This window comes from Nycticebus coucang, chromosome 5 (assembly GCF_027406575.1).
Source record: "Nycticebus coucang isolate mNycCou1 chromosome 5, mNycCou1.pri, whole genome shotgun sequence".
NCBI classification, from domain to species: domain Eukaryota; kingdom Metazoa; phylum Chordata; class Mammalia; order Primates; family Lorisidae; genus Nycticebus; species Nycticebus coucang.
The window spans coordinates 134,882,052-134,898,157 of record NC_069784.1 but is presented as its reverse complement, the minus strand read 5'-3'; the positions used below and the strand labels follow the sequence as shown (position 1 = coordinate 134,898,157).

The 16,106-nt window shown below is 43.6% G+C and overlaps 1 protein-coding gene across 2 annotated transcripts in view; it reads right to left on the bottom strand.

Moving 5' to 3' along the window:
* Positions 1-16,106, bottom strand: part of SLC22A3 (solute carrier family 22 member 3) — a 91,534-nt gene that overhangs the window by 10,579 nt on the left and 64,849 nt on the right. For both annotated transcript variants that reach the window (XM_053590481.1, XM_053590480.1), the window contains exons 6-7: positions 2,562-2,659; positions 2,225-2,439 (exon numbers count right to left, since the gene is read on the bottom strand). In XM_053590481.1, the coding sequence (XP_053446456.1) occupies positions 2,225-2,439; positions 2,562-2,659 (313 nt within the window). The remainder of the gene's footprint in view (positions 1-2,224; positions 2,440-2,561; positions 2,660-16,106) is intronic.

The following is a 16,106-nucleotide window of genomic DNA, read 5'->3' as shown; positions in this document are numbered from 1 at the left end:
ACAGATTTGTTTGTCTATGTGAATACAACTGCCCTGATTTCAAATTAAAATTTAGTAAAAAGTCCTAACAGAGATAAGTAAATTAAAATGTATGAACTGACTTTTCACTTAAGAAACGAGAGTAAAAGTTTTTCATTTCAGAAAGACTCCACAAAGCTGCTAGGTTTGTAGCCATCCTAAGCAAACTCAAAGATGGCAGAAAGGTTTGGATGAAGAAAGCTCTTTATTTTCCAGACTTTAATTGGGGTTCAGAAATTTGGGCCAGAAGCAGTGAATCTTAGATGAAGAAATAGCCAGAAAGACAATTTCTTTTTCCAGGATTTCATTCTTTGAACCATGAAAAGTTGGGCTCAGTGGAGGGAATGCAAGTTAAACAGTTTTCTGTGAGATAATTTGAGGGCTGGTTTCTCCAGAGGGCTCATCAGCATTCTCTGCTGGGGCTGTCAACCTGGTCTGCAAAGCTGAGAGGAGAAGCCTTTCTAATGGTAATGTACCAGGCCACAAAATCAAGTCTAATAGCCTCTTTAAACTGGAAGGACAGCCAGCTCAAGGGAGGAGCCTCAGTTAACACATTTATTGACATTTATTCTTGCCAGTCATAATGAACGTATGACCATAAAATCAGCCAAATCTGCCAAGTATAGAAATAAATTGTGTCTCTAACAAGAGCAATTAGTTTCTGGTCTTGCAGAGAACAATTCTAAAGCTTTGATCAAGAAATTGTAGCTATAAAATAAAACTGATTAGAGCAAGAAGAAAAGTCTAATCTTTGCCTTAAATTTTCCAATATATAAAAGTGTTTTGTACAAAATAGCTTGATTCTCACTTACCTAGTTACTTCAACCTTGGCTTGGATAGTCTTAAAAGCTTTCTTGGACATGCTGAATGCAACAGACATTAAAATCATCCCAATCAGTCTAGGACCAGAGAAAATCTTCTAGGGTACAGACAACATCATGAAATGATGCCCATATTTTATTTTATTTTTATTTTTTTGTTGCTGCCCATATTTTAGACAGTAATCATTCTTTCCATATTTCCCTAATTTCATCTGCAATGAATATTTCATCCCTTTTTCACAGGCAATGAGAACAGAAGACCCCCCTCTCAGAGGACTACATTTTTAAGTTAAACCCCAAGTACCAAAGTACAATAGAAAGAATAGTGAAGTCTGCAGTCTTCCTGATTTTTCACCCTTCTACTTAAATGGTACATTTCCTGATGGCAGGAGTAATATCTATCTTGTTTGCCTCCCCAGTTCAGTGGTTGGCAATTAGTGGATCCCAAAAAGACATGTATTGATGGATGGCTACTGTACTGATCTCCTAACTCTTAGACTATGTTGACTTGGTATAGCAGGTTTAATCGTGTCTGCCCCGATCTTTGTCTGCCTGAAATCTCAGAATTCTCAGAATTGGGAAACAGGGTCTTTGCACACATAACTGCTTCGGCAAAGTAATCATTCATCCTGATAAATGACCATCTCTCACAGCCCCTAACCTGGCTTCCAGCAATAGCAGAGAACCTTTATTTCCTGAACCCACACAGGAGCTTCACACTCCTGTGAAGCTATTCTCTACTTTGGAAAAAAATCACCCTCTCCTTCCTTACTATCTGGGACTTTTCATTCTCCACGCATGCCTAGTTCTTACTTCTGGGAAGCTTCTCTGGGCAGTTCCCATGGATTTATCACCCACCTATGTTTGTTTTAGCTGTTTCTAAATCTAGTAAATAATTCTATTAGTTCACTTGTCACAATGAAATCATTCCTATTAAAGTGTTTGGGTCCCTTAATATGTTGTGAACCATCTGAAGTCAAGAACCACATCTTCCTTCCAGCGGTGGCCTCAGCGTCTATCATGGAGCCAGCAACGCTGCAGGTGCTCAGCAGACGTGTTGAACGACGCCCACCATATGACAGAAGTAACTCACGTAATAGTAATGAAAAGGGCACTGGATCGCTGCAGGCTAGATATAGCACAACAGCTATTGTTCATCTGTAAGTGAACCTAACAACTGAGAAACAGAAACATCTACAGAACTAATCAGTGACCTTCAAAGATTTTACACTGATTAAACAGAACATTGAATGACATCACCAAAGCTTGCGTGGTGCCAAGATTGTGATTTGATGGTGCATTTCCTATGGACAAATGGCTCCCTAACCTTTTTGAATTTTGATTTAAGTTTTTTCAGCTGCCAAACAGATGTAGGGGAAGATTACCTTCTGGTAAGAATGCAGTGACAAGGCACGCCACCCCAGCCACTATATTGCTTGCTGCAAAAGGGAGGCGTCGTCCAACACGCTCAATGGTTAGTAAGATTAAGAGAGCTCCTGGCAGTTCCACGACTCCCGAGATGAAAAAGTCTATATAGAGGTTGCCTCCTATAATTCCCAGGCGCATGACGAGTCCTTGATAGACCACTGCACTTGTGAACCTGTAGCAACATGGGAAGACACCAGAGAAGAACAAGTGAGAGATGACTTCAGCCTGATTTAAAGGAAGGGGCGCGGTGTAGATTTGACACAAGCTTTTTAATCTGTCACGGGTCAAACTTACCAAGCAAACATGAGTATAAGTGTGCACTTCCTCATTTGGGGAGTTCTCACCAGATCTAAAATGGATGGATTACTAACTTCCTCATCTGTAACAGTGATCTATATATAAGAAAAGCAGATTTCAGTAGCAACATACAGCAAAAAACACCCTGCGTAGTAGAGAATTGTCATTAACCAGATTCAAAGCTACAAGATGGAGGAATTTTACTGAGCTGACCCAGGTCTTTCATAATCATGTCTTTAGAACCTGAGAAGGAAAAGGCTTGTCCTCTGGCATTTTTAATAGGCCAAATTCACAAAGCAGGGTTGCTGTGCAGAGAATCTGTTCTTGGGCGTAATCGTGGTACTTCGGGTTAAACTGCTTTGAGTAAACAGGGACAAAAGGTGTGTTCTAAAGTAACATGCGTGTGCACGTTCAATAAAGTGGGAGAAAATGAGAGTAGAAGTGGGCAAAGCAAGTGGGGTCCAGCCAAGTGTTTTCTTTATATATTAAATCTCCAATGTTTACTTTGTCAAACACAATAGACTAACATTAAGCCCAAGATCTAGCATCAAAGATCTTGTTTGGCTTTTGCCCATTCATTGGAATCTAACATCTTTTTGATCCAGGAAAATCCAGCTCATCTCTATCTGGCCATCCAAGAAGTTGATCTTTTCTTCGATTCAATTCAACAAACGTTGTTGGCCGACTATGTACAAGGACTATAAGGGAAATAAAGCAGAGGGAAAACTCCAGTCACAGGCTGCTCCCAGCCGAGTGTGCCAAAGGTGTCCAAGCGCTGTTTTCTGCAGTGGCCACAGAGTTATCTCCCCCCACTTCTGCATGGTCTGCTGTTGCTGCTTGGAGGCCCTTTGACCTCCTCAGTCTCGATTTCACCTCCCCTGAGAGGTCTTTCCTAACCTTGGCAGACCTATGACGCCCCAACTGTGCCTCTCCTCCCAGCCCCTCTAGTAGCACCGAAAACAACTGTGTTCCCTGCCGTTCTACTTATCTGTCCCCTCCAGGAACTCCAGTGCTCTTGGGAGGCAGGGACTGTATTGCAGACTGAGTGAATGCCGATGCCCTAAGTCAAGTGCCCTGTGATATCTGTTCCTTAGCCATTGTCCTCAAGTGAGAACCCTGACTCCTAGAGACAGAAGCCCCTCTGTCTGTATGCTCAACTTCAGATCTGACCTACATAGAGTGGAAATCTAGGCAAAATTTCTCCAAGATTTCAAGCCAAAAGTCTCTCTACCAGTAATCATAAGAATTTGATGTGGAGCAAATTCACACTGATGGTACTTGGTCAATCACATATTTGAGACTGTAAATGCAATGGGTTGACTGAAGCTTGACATCTTGTGCGTATGTTTTCTCCAGGGAAAGTCACACACACAAAAGTAGGCTGCCAAATGAAGGCCTTTAAATCACTTTGCCCAGCAGTCTTCCCGATCCTGTATTTCTTCTATACCAAGAAACAATGACTTTTCACATTTTAAAAATCTCTTAAATTGGAATGTGTCTTACACCCGAACTGATGAAAAAGCAACGTGTCCCGGGGCAGCCAACGTAGTTTTCCTACTTAGCCTAGGTCCATAAAATGATTGTGTCTTAAAATCAATAGTGTCTCAGAGTCAAAATAATAGTCTCTGTGGTGAGGAGTGTGGAAGACTGATAATTAATTTTACCACTCATTCCTTCCTTTTCTCTCTCGACACAAAATCCATGGAATTTCAGCTGGGCCCACACTCCCCAGCAGGAGTCACTGTTTCCAGCTTCTTGTTCAGTGACAGTGGCGCTGTGCCTAAGACCTCAGTAATGAGGTGGTTGAGGACGTTGTGTGCTAAACTTCTAGGACCCATCCTTTAAAAAGGAAATAGCTTGAAGGAAGAAGAAGATGCTGGTGAGCTCCCACACACTAGTGAGGGGTGGAGATACATGTACAAGATAAAGGAACTCTGGGGGCATTGCCCTGCCTGAGCTGGGCTACTCGCCCTTGGGTGGGCACCCTACAGAAAGAAACCCTTTTCTCTCTTTTTGTCACTATACTTTTTGGGTCTCTGTTTCAGCAGCAAGGTGACCTGAATCCTAAGTAATACGATACCAACTCAGACATTCCCTGAGGTAACCTTCTACATTTTAAGACCCCAGTGAGGTATTTTTCTTTATCTACATTAACTTTTGCTAAAACAAGGCAAAAATATCAAACATTGAAGATAAAAACTTGGCATATTATAATAATGTATTATTGCATGGTTTGTTACTAAAATTTTTTCTACAATTAGTTTCTATGTATTACCACATTAAAATGGCTAATACATGTTATCTATGAAGTGTGTAATATTAGATTCTGGGCTAAGTACTTTAATTCTCATCAAAGCTCCATGAAGTTAGTACTTTTATTAAACTCATTTTATAAACAGAGGCTTACAACATTGAGGCTTACAACATTATCTACCTACCACATTGAGGCTTACAATATTATCTGCCTTCCTGATAATATAGCAGGAAGGTAGATAGGCCAGGATTTGAAACCAGACAATTGATTGGAGATCTCCTGTCCTTAACTGCCACACAGCACTGCCAAATATACAGAAAGCTTTTAGTCTCGAAAAATTCTTTATAGTTGATGGTCACTTATATGTTATTAAAGATACACTTGAACAAAACTTGAATTTTTAGTTAAAACACTATTTTAAAAAAAGATCTGACTAAATTAATTTGGATTATAAAGATCTTTAAATTCAGGATTAAAACCACCTCTATTTTGAGGGCAGTTTTTCTCCATCTCCATGGAGGTATCATTACCGGCTGATTCCAGTGACCATTTTCTTTCACTTAGCGCTTTTCTACAGCTCAGACTTGGAGCTGTCAGCACAGCCCTGCCAGTTTCAGGCTCTCCTGTTCTGTCTGGACGACAGGATCGCTCATCCCCACATCGACACCACGTTCACCCAGAGCACAGAGATGGCGACACTTTTACCTTTTATTTTCAAAGGCGATACTCACTACAATTTAACACTGGCTTCCTTTTACTTCCTCTTCAGTCTTCTTGCTTTCTGCCTGGAGCTAGGAGTTCTATTTACTAGGTATGAGTCTAAACAAATTTACTTTCACGAGTCCCCGAAGTCAACATCATAGTGTTGACGAGAACTCACACACCACGTATTTCAAGGTCTCTGGCCAGTTCAGGTAGAGTCTGACACTTAAACATGCTTGTAGATTTCTTCAGTTCCTCAGGGTTTTTCACTGTTTCTGGTGACAAAATAAGAGAGCCTTCTTTATCTTCACGTCAGCTCTGTGGATGGTGCATTTTCCTGCTCAGATCTCACTTCCTGACCACAGAATTACAGTGTATTAGATTTAACAAGACAATAAAGGTCTTATGGATTAACCCCGAGATTGGCCATCTTTTTCTGCAAAGGGCCAGACGGTAAGTATTTTTGGTTTGGGGAGCTATAAGTTCTGTGCTAGAACTGCTTAACTTTGCCACTGTGGTGTGAAAGCAGCTGTAGGTGATATATAAATGGCTTCTGATATAACTTTATTCACAAAACAGGCTGTGAGCTGGGTCTGGCCCACAGGCCATAATTTGCTCACCCCTGAACAGAAGGTCAGTGCTGGAGGAATTTATACAGATCCTGCTATTATGCCCCTTACGGACAGGAAGACATTGAGATACAGGTAAGCTAAGTAGTATGGAGACGAACCAGGAAGCTGACCGGAAGTCTGTATTTTTACATTGCTTCTGCAGTACGTAGACTAGAGTATTTATTTTATTGTTTAAAAGTATATTTCTATCACTTCATTAACAGTCCTCATGAGGCAATGAGATTATAGTGCTTCTTACTTTCTTCTTTCCAGCTATACACATTCTTTTGAAAAACTAAAACCGTATTATTTTTTGTAACAAATAAAAAAGCACTCACTTTTTAAGTCATGGGTTTCAGTTTGGCACTAGCGAACCTAGCTATAGACTCACTATCATTCCCCCTTTCTTTTTCCTAACAGACCGCCTCCCCTCCACCATTTCCCTCCAATGCGTCAGTTCATGTTCTCAGGGCAGCTGACTCTGCCTCCAGCTGCAGAGGGAGGCCTGAGTATCGAAGGGGAACCCTGTCCTCTGTGTGGGGGACTGGGCACGTGCCCCAATTTGAACCAACAAGAAATGAGATTGCCAACCCAATTCAGGACAACTAGGAAAGGGCTTCTGGGAATCCTTCATTGCTCTGAAGTCAGAGGTTCCTGAGGAATCTTCTCTCGCTCCTCTCAGGGGACGGATAAGGAAGTGGTGGGCTCAAACAGATCTTAGCAGCCACCCTACATCCATGAGGGAACCAGTCTTAAGATGAAGCTGCCTTGTCAGCAGAGTGGAGAGAGAGACAGTCACCATGGATTAATAAGATTGTTGAGACCCTAGTTTGGCGAGCCCCGAACACTGCTGTAACTAGAATTCCAGACACATGAGGCAGTTGAATGTCCTTATTGTCCAAACCCACTGAAGCTGATTTTCTGTTACTTGGTGCCAAAAGCAGAATTATCTGAAGAATCCAGTCCAGAACAATGCTTTTACTTTAATGACTGAATGTTTTAGGGAAAATATTTTATATTGAATAGTTAAAATAATTGCTTCAATATTCCATTTCACTCTGTTAAAACAGTTGGTATCAGTCTTAATTTCAAATGTTTAAGATTTAAACCAAGCAGTCTCATGATTGCTGCTTTTCCAAAGCACAAGTTTAATGCCTAATATCTATCCTCTCCCGAAGAAGTATGAAGTGCTGAGAACAAATCAAAGCAATCAAGACGATAAAAGCAAGCTTCCCTGTCCTGTGAATGAAAGGATTAAGAGTACTTCCAAGCAAGTAAATATGTTTGCTACATTTAAGAACAAATCCAGCTGGTCTTTGATTTACTAACATCTTCTCCCAGTGACGCAGATATTCTGAAAGATGACCCACTTTCTGGGCGTCCAAAGACTTGGAGAGTCTAAGAGCCGTATCTTAGATGGAATTCATCCTGTCCATCTTGGCTACTTGTGTGCAGTGACGGCCGCAACTATTATTCTTTCACAATAACCTCTAGCTGTGCTTATTTTCTGTTGCCAAAGGGTTACCAAATTTTGCCTAATCTGAGTTGGACACAAAAATACCAAAATGCTATACGAGGTTATTATATATATTTTTAAATTGCATTATTAATTTCTACACAATTTATTATATTTCTACATAATTTATCTGCAATGAAAGTCAGCCATTTTAAATGAACGCTTCGACGAGTTTTGACAAATTACATAGAGTCTTATTACCACGGCCATGGTATGGAACTTTCCATGACCCCGCAAAGTATCCTCCCGTCACTGTGAAGCCAGTCCCTCCACCTGCTCAGATCTGCCTTCTGTCAGGACAGTTTTGTTTTTTCTAGAAGGTCACAGAAATAGAATCTCACAGCACACCACCTTTTGTCTCACTTGCCATTTCGTTTTCTCACTCTTTTTACGCCGTCTAAGTGGGGAATGCTGGGTTTGATTTGGCGCGAAGGGAAGCAGTTTGGGCAGCATTTGTCTGTTTGGAGGCTCGTTGCCTAGTAATGCCGCTCCGCTCATGGAGAAAGGTATCGTTCAAGGTTAAACTGCAGATGTCGGTCTCCTGTATTTACTTAAAGATTTGCTGAACTGCTATTTGCTCTATTCATCTCTTTGATCAGCTTTGAATTCTGCCAAGACTTCGTTTTCTAGCAACAATGATGTGTTCCATGTTAAAAGAATACTTTATTCATCTCTCTCTGACTAACTCAGTTCTCTTTACAATTCTTCCCACGGCCTTTTTGAAACATTTTTTCAAGTTGACATTTTAATTTAAATTGCCAAGGAAGAGAAAGACATTATAAATAACCACCTGTTATAAACATGGCATTCAGAGGACCAGGTTCAGGTCCAAAAAGACAGTCAGGACAGAGAGGAGGTATTTTACTTGGCCTTTTCTTTACTGGCATGTTATTTAAACTTTACGGGCCTTAGTTTTCTCATCAGTAGCATGAGGATAAAAATACCAGCTTCATCAGAGTATTTTGAAGTTTCAATTCAACAACCCATGCACACACACAAACACACCCCTGCCACTGAGACACATTGAGGGTTTGATCGCAGAGGCTGGCCACATTAACATCACTTTTTGTGACATTTGGGAGATACTGTACTTCCCGGTGACCTTTCACTGGGCAGTTTCTCAGCAAACCCTAACTAGCGCTGGGAGCATAGAGGGAGATGCTTCCAAAGGCGTCCCGAGGAGACTCCCCTGGTGAAAAGAAGTGCTGCTGGGCCTGCTTTATTTCCTAACATCTTTCTCTTTGTGCTGGATTTTCTTAAAAATGCCAGATGTATTTAATGTCGGTTTGGCACTGTTGATCTCCCAGGCTTATGTTAGGGGAAATTTTCACAAAAGTACACAGAAGCAAACACAAACAACCTTGCCACCCCGACCAACCGTGGCCTCTAAGTCAGCAGCACTCTCATCACCCGCGGGCTACTAACTGAACCTGCCCGGGGCCTGGAGTCGGAGTCTGCCCTCTAATCACCCCGGAGACCAGCAAGGGAAGCCCATAGAGTCAGTGAGGAAGTTCCACCTCTGCTCACTCCTGGGATTCAGCTCTTCCTTGGGCCCTCCCATAGGCTCTGCCCTGGGCAGGGGGAGGGGACAGTGCTGGACAGTCAGCTGCATTTCTAGCCTGGCACTTTCATCTGGCTGTTCTTAATAGGTGGCTTTCTCACCAGTTGCCGTATTTTACAAGAAATGGTGACATTGATGAGAAGGGGACCGTACCTGCTTTTCAGTAATTCTCTACAGGCTCTGTTCTCTAAAAATCTCCATCTCTAAGAAGTCTGGATAAGCAGCGTCTTACCTGAGGATCTGAGGCTCACTGATCCTCACTTGAAGCTAAACTACACACAAGTCTTACAGACAAGCCCCGGGGACCGGAGGGCCTGGCAAGGCCGGGAGGAACACACCAGCGCTGCTGAGGTGGCCCACATCCTCCCACCCCACTGCCCAGGGGCCCTGTTAGTCAGTCCAAGTCCAGCCCCAGAAGGCCAGGAGTATGTGTCTCATCTTAGGGCGCTTTCTCCAGACCTGGCATCCATGAAAGGGAACTCGTCAAATTACCTGCCGTGATTTGGGACTTTTTTAAAACCTCAATATCCTTTAAAACAAGAGTAGATAGAAAATATTTACTATACAAGAGCTCATATGATACTGAAATGCGATTATAAGTATTTGTTATTATGATGCTTGAAGTAGTTAAAAATAAACCCCAGTTCCCTAAACCAGAGCTGTCAAATAAAAAGTGAGCCACATGTGTAACTTTAAATTTTCTACTGGGTACATTAAAAATGAAACCAGCAAAACTAATTTTAATAATACATTTCATTTTATGCAATCTACCCCAAATATTATCATTTCAACATGTAATCAGTATGGAATCATTTGTGAGGTATTTTACCTTCTTTGCTTCTTGCTAAACATTTGGACCCCTTTGTGCAGTTTGCCTGGACAGCACATTTCAGTGCAGACTCATCACAGGTCCAGCGCTCAGCTGCACACGTGGTGAGGGGCTGCTGTACAGGACATAGGGAGTCCCCCTAACCTAGTTAGGTGGCTCTTTTGGTGAGATACTCTGTGGGGAAGGTATTTAATTCTGTTGGTCAGCATCGGCCTGACGGAGTCCATCACTCCTCCAGGGCTGGGCACGCTGCCGAGAACAGCCTCTATGTACGAGGCCCTGGAGGGGCCCAAGTGCAGCCTCAGTGTTAGCAAAGGTGAGAAGGTTGCAGCAGTGGGTCACATGTTGGAACATTTCTTCATTTCTTAAAAAGAAAGACAAGTTTTTGTTTTTGATTTTACTTTTTGGAGAGAGAAAGGAGAGAAGAAAAAGAAGAGAGAGCACTTTCTTTCTAGAACTCATCTTAAAGGCTTAAACCGGATGTCCAGGGACAGGATCAAACGCGTCATTGACATCGGTAGATGCCACTAATCTTAGAAAAAGTTATAAAGATCACATTCAAAAAATGCCCAAGATCTGAGTCTACAGTACATAAAACTTTTAGTTCCATGAACAGATGAATTGAATATCTGTAAGACACTCATTAGCCTGGATGTTTTGAAGAGAAGGAGAGAGAGCTGGTGTGAGTGGATTTGAACATTTCTTCATTTCTTAAAAAGAAAGACAAGTTTTTGTTTTTGATTTTACTTTTTGGAGAGAGAAAGGAGAGAAGAAAAAGAAGAGAGAGCACTTTCTTTCTAGAACTCATCTTAAAGGCTTAAACCGGATGTCCAGGGACAGGATCAAACGCGTCATTGACATCGGTAGATGCCACTAATCTTAGAAAAAGTTATAAAGATCACATTCAAAAAATGCCCAAGATCTGAGACTACAGTACATAAAACTTTTAGTTCCATGAACAGATGAATTGAATATCTGTAAGACACTCATTAGCCTGGATGTTTTGAAGAGAAGGAGAGAGAGCTGGTGTGAGTGGATTTGAGCAATCCTCGGCTGCGTCACAAATACATATCAAAGCCACACACCCCACCCGCCACACACCCCACCCGTCACACACCCCATCATCACTTCTTGGTCTGAATGCTTCAGGTATTATTTTAAGCAGAGCGTGGCCTTTAATGTCATAATCAATTAACACATGAGCTCTTCCGATCACCTGCCTTCTCCCAGCTCAGGAGATCCATCCTAGCTGCCCAGAAGCATGTAGAGTCCAGAGTAACTGCAGCCTTCTCCAGATGGGTTCCTGGCAGGTGTCTCCTGCCATGGCCTGGGCACATAAGCTCACAGCTGCTCCCACCCCTCTCCTGGTGGGGCAGCACTTTCCACTCAGGTCACATCAGGCCTGGGTCACCCAAGTTCTCAGGGGAGTGGTGATGGGGCAAGTCCAGGACAGTGTTCTCAGAGGGCCCCCAGGGTGGCGTCTGTGCCTCCTATATTCCCACCAGCCTTTTCTCCAGAAACTGGATCCTCCTCTTGTTCACGCAGCTCTCACCAGCCCCTCGGCAAGCTGGCGATGGGGTCCTCACATTGCTGACTGATGTTCCTGTCAGGTTGGTTCACAGGTACCTTTTCCAGCCCTGCACGCTCAGGGTATTTACTCTCCTTCCCAGTGATTTCTTCTGGTTTCCACGTGCTCCAGCAAAGATATGCTGAACCTCACTAGCAACCAGAGATGTGCCTACCAGGAGGCTGGCCCAAGGCAGAAGTCTGGAACACAGCAAATGTGTATGTGGACAGGAGGGACATGGGGATGCCATGCAGTGGACACGGTGGCAAGCAAGCCGGCATTATTCAGAGCACTGAGCTTGCATGCACACACTGAGACCAGGCAGCTCTACCCCTGAGTCCTGTACTCCATGGTAAACCTCGCACAGGTCCAAAGGGGACACCCATGAAAATGCTGATCACAATTACAGTGGCAACCCAGTGCCCATCATTGGGAAGATGGAGACGTGTGACACGCAGAGCTGTAATAATGGAAGTCACATGGCAGTTAGAAGCAACTTGCTCACACATGGGCAAGTTGGGTAGACATCTAAAACACAGCTGAGTGAAAAAATAAGCAATACAACAAGAGTGGCACAGTGCCATTTACGTCCCCTAAATACACACAGAACACTCTGCATCATAAGGAGACATGAATATAAAAAGGGCGTAAACTGGGCACAGTGAGTGGAAACCTACAGTGGGCAGAGCAGGGATGGAGGGAGGAGGGGAAGGGATCTGCGCAGCTCAGCAGGGATGAGCCAGGCACAGAGGGCAGGATTACCTCTACCCCCACCCAAAGGGAGATGAGAACCTCACTACTAAATTGGAACAGAGCAACAGAGCAGGCCCATCTTGTTTTCCCAAACCGAGCAGTCCAGCCATGTCCACACACGTGGGCCTAGTTGTGTTCGTATGGGGTGGGGGACCTCTCTCCGTCAGCACCCTCGCGGAGAGCGCTGCTGTGCTGGCACAACCTAGGTGTTGTTCAGCTTATTCATTCAGTGAATCTGAACTTTATTTCTTTCTAAAGGAGGGAGGATTTATCCCACAAAACTCCAACACCTGATTCCTTTTTATACCATCCTCCTGGAAGAGACTCGAGAGGTCGGATCTCAATGCCCTTCTCCCTTACTACACTGTTCTATACATGTCACAGGGGCAAATCTGTGCACAGCAACGGTCAATCTAGCTCTGGGGAATTTTAACAGATTTCACGAGCTTCCCAGGGGGCATCTCTTTTCTCAGGATTATTTCAGGGAGAAAGGCAATTTTCCTGGTGGGTCAAAGATCTGGCAAACAGGACTTTCATGGAAACAGCAGCTCTGGATTATGAATAAGGCTGGGAACTCCCTCTGGGAACTCCCGCCGGGCTGTGCAGGCCTCTGCACGCATTACGTTCACTATCGCTTTCCATACTACTAATAAAAACTTGTTACCTGCTTGGCTTACATAGTATGTCCAAATTCTTTCTCCTAATGATCACAAGAACCCGGAAACATCTCCACCCAGAGGCAGCTGACACAGAGACCTGCCTGTGAGGTCTGCTGGAGTCTCAGCAGCAGGGCTGGTAGGTAAGTGAGGATGGAAAGGACTTTGGCTTCAGCCTGAACAAGGAGTGGGACTTGCTCCTCCACATGGAGAGGTCAGCTGGAGGGCAGAGGACACACTTGGGTCCCCTGGGAGCTGGCTCTGCTGTCTTTGTCCCAGATACTCATCTGCAGGATGGGCTCTCAGCAGCAGCAATCTCTAGGGAGGGCAGGCGCCATCCATCAGGGGTGCCAGCACGCAGCTTCATGAGAGAGCAGGTACCATCCATCAGGGGTGCCAGCACGCAGCTTCATGACAATGAATGCATGAAGACTTTCCTACCTTCTGAGGAAGAAGCAGGCAGAAAGCAAGTCGTTCCCCAGGTTCCCAGTCAGATAAGCTACGGTCCAGGAATTGATGAAGAGTTTGAGTAGAACCCAGGCCTTGAGAAGGGACTGATGAAAGAGGAGGCTTTCCAGGCACAGAGGTTGTGTTTGGTACTGGGCACAAGCCACCAAATGCCAGGCCCCAGCGTCCCTTCAGGCCAGGAATCTGAGTTTGCTCAAGGCTTTCAATGTTAGCTCTGAAACCCCTAAGTTCCAGGAATCCTCCCAGTGCTGAACAAATGGGGAGAGATACCATCTGAGAGCCGTTAGCTGTCCTGGGTTCTGTCAATACAATTACTCTTTTGTATGATGTCATCAGGCACCAGAGTTGGCTGGTTGGATCCAGCACACAAAGTTTATACAACAATAATGCTGAGTGCTCCTTTCACAGTTCTGATGAATATTTTTCAAGCTGTAACTTGAATTAGTAAGAAATCGTTAGGATTCTGACAAAGGCATGGCCCAGATATTTCAAGAGGGAATGTGGAAGATGAGTTTGGGTGGGTGGGAGAGGAGGCCTGGACTCTGCGGCTCCTCACTCAAGGTGCTGCCCTTGGAGAAGCATCCTGGGGTCTGCCCACTCCAGGACCGTAATCTCAAACTTTAAGGCACACATAATTTGAATTTTTAATTCAATTTAAGCCATACGATTCTCTGGAACATTCTCTTTTCAGTATTTGTGTGGGTCCATGGACCTAGGAGATGTCAGGCTGAATATCCTTCAGTAACAGCAATTTCTTAATCACCATGCTTTAGAAAAGAACTCGGGGCGCCTGACATAATCTGGATGCGACAGTTTATCGGTACAGTTTTATGGCTATTTTGTTGTAGCATAAACAGTTCTCCCATTTTATGCCAGATAATCTTAAAAAGTTAAAGGTGTAAACACTAAAGACACCCATTTAGACAGAGCCCAGTGACAGGACTCAGGCTATTTCTAAAAAATATGAAGTATTCATAAATTAATTGTTGGCTGTAAGATCCATTTTGTTGGGTACATCAAATGTCCTGATGTTTTTCATGCATTTATAAATATTCTAAATTAAAGTGAGCGTGATAACATGTATACCACAGTTACCGTTTTTGAGTCATTTTGAAAATAAGTGCTTTGCTCTTATTAGAATTGGCACCATCCATTCTGTGAAATCAAACAATGAAGATTTAGCTGTTAGGGGCAAAGACTGTGTTCCCAGTGACTTTCTTATCAATAATGTTCACTATTTTCAAGACTCACACCTTTCCTGGAGACCCTTTGGGCACTACCTAGGCCTAAACTACATTCTCTGGATCTGTTGAAATGAATTTGACACAGATAAATTTCAAATCCCATGTCTGAGATAACAACTAAACACAACAGTTCACAAAGACAGCACCACGACGGAAACACCACACAGCCCCAATGGACTTGGTGAAAGTCAGAATCACGGCGTGGTTCCTCTTTTGAAAGAAAAAGAGATGTTTTTTATAAAAATCCCCCTTTTAAAGGAAACACAGGAAATAGATATTCCCAAGGCTGGGAAGTCCCTTTCTGAAGCAACATTTGTATTTGTATGACAGTTCATTAAATTATTGAAAAGATGATAGCTATGAAGAGTTAGAAGTCTCTGGTAATTAAGGTACCCTAAAAATTAGCATGACACTTCTAATGAGGTTTGGGAAGTATATCTAAGAGTGAGGTCACTTATACCGACGTAGAGCCCAGAGGAATCCCTCTGGGATCAGAAAGCTCAACCATCCATTCTCCATGTCCCCGGAGCACCTGGCCGCAGGCACCGCCCACGAGCTGGTTTGCACCTGAACATGTATTTACACAATATAAGGTTATCAATTTTGACAACCTGTAGATCAGCTATAAATATAAACTATATAGGCAGGTCCTAAAAATAAGAAAATTTTTCAGCCAATCCTTACGGGTTTACTGGGCCAACACAGCAGAAAGTATCGCTAGCAAATGTGGACATACTGAGTTCTGCAGCATCCAAGGCTCGGTGTCCACTAGAATTGTGACCTACGCTGCTGCACATTCCATACAAAGACATGAGGTATGCAGGTAATTTTGGGATAAAGGACCTTAAAATCCTTGAGGAAAAGGAATGAAAAATGCTGCCACATTTACTACCTGTGTAGCTACATGATCCAGCATAGTACGATGCATCAGCCAAGTATTGGTAAATAATGCGGCGTAAGTTAATCTCAGCCACATGGAATACTACGTGTCCACTTGGCTCAGATCATTTGGCTCAGTGCTTGTGCCGTGTCTGGGAAGCTGCTGATGCAGGCTGGGGAGCTCTGCTGGAGCACTCTATTCGGAAAGTCTCCCAGCCCCCTCTGGGTCCCGCATGGTGATGGCTGAAGTGCAGAGAGAAAGCCCAGTCTCACAAGCACAGGTGGAGCCTCAATTGCACCACATCTGCTAACCCACCAGTGTCCAAACCAAGCCACATAACCAAGTCCAGCCTGGAAGCACAGGAGGTGCACTCCGCCTACCATGAGGACAATGTGATTACATGGCCATGCCCAACACCATGGAGCCAGGAGGTGTTTTCATCCCATGGAAAGGAGGGGAGACACAAATATTTCCAAATGATAATCCAATCTCCCACTATTA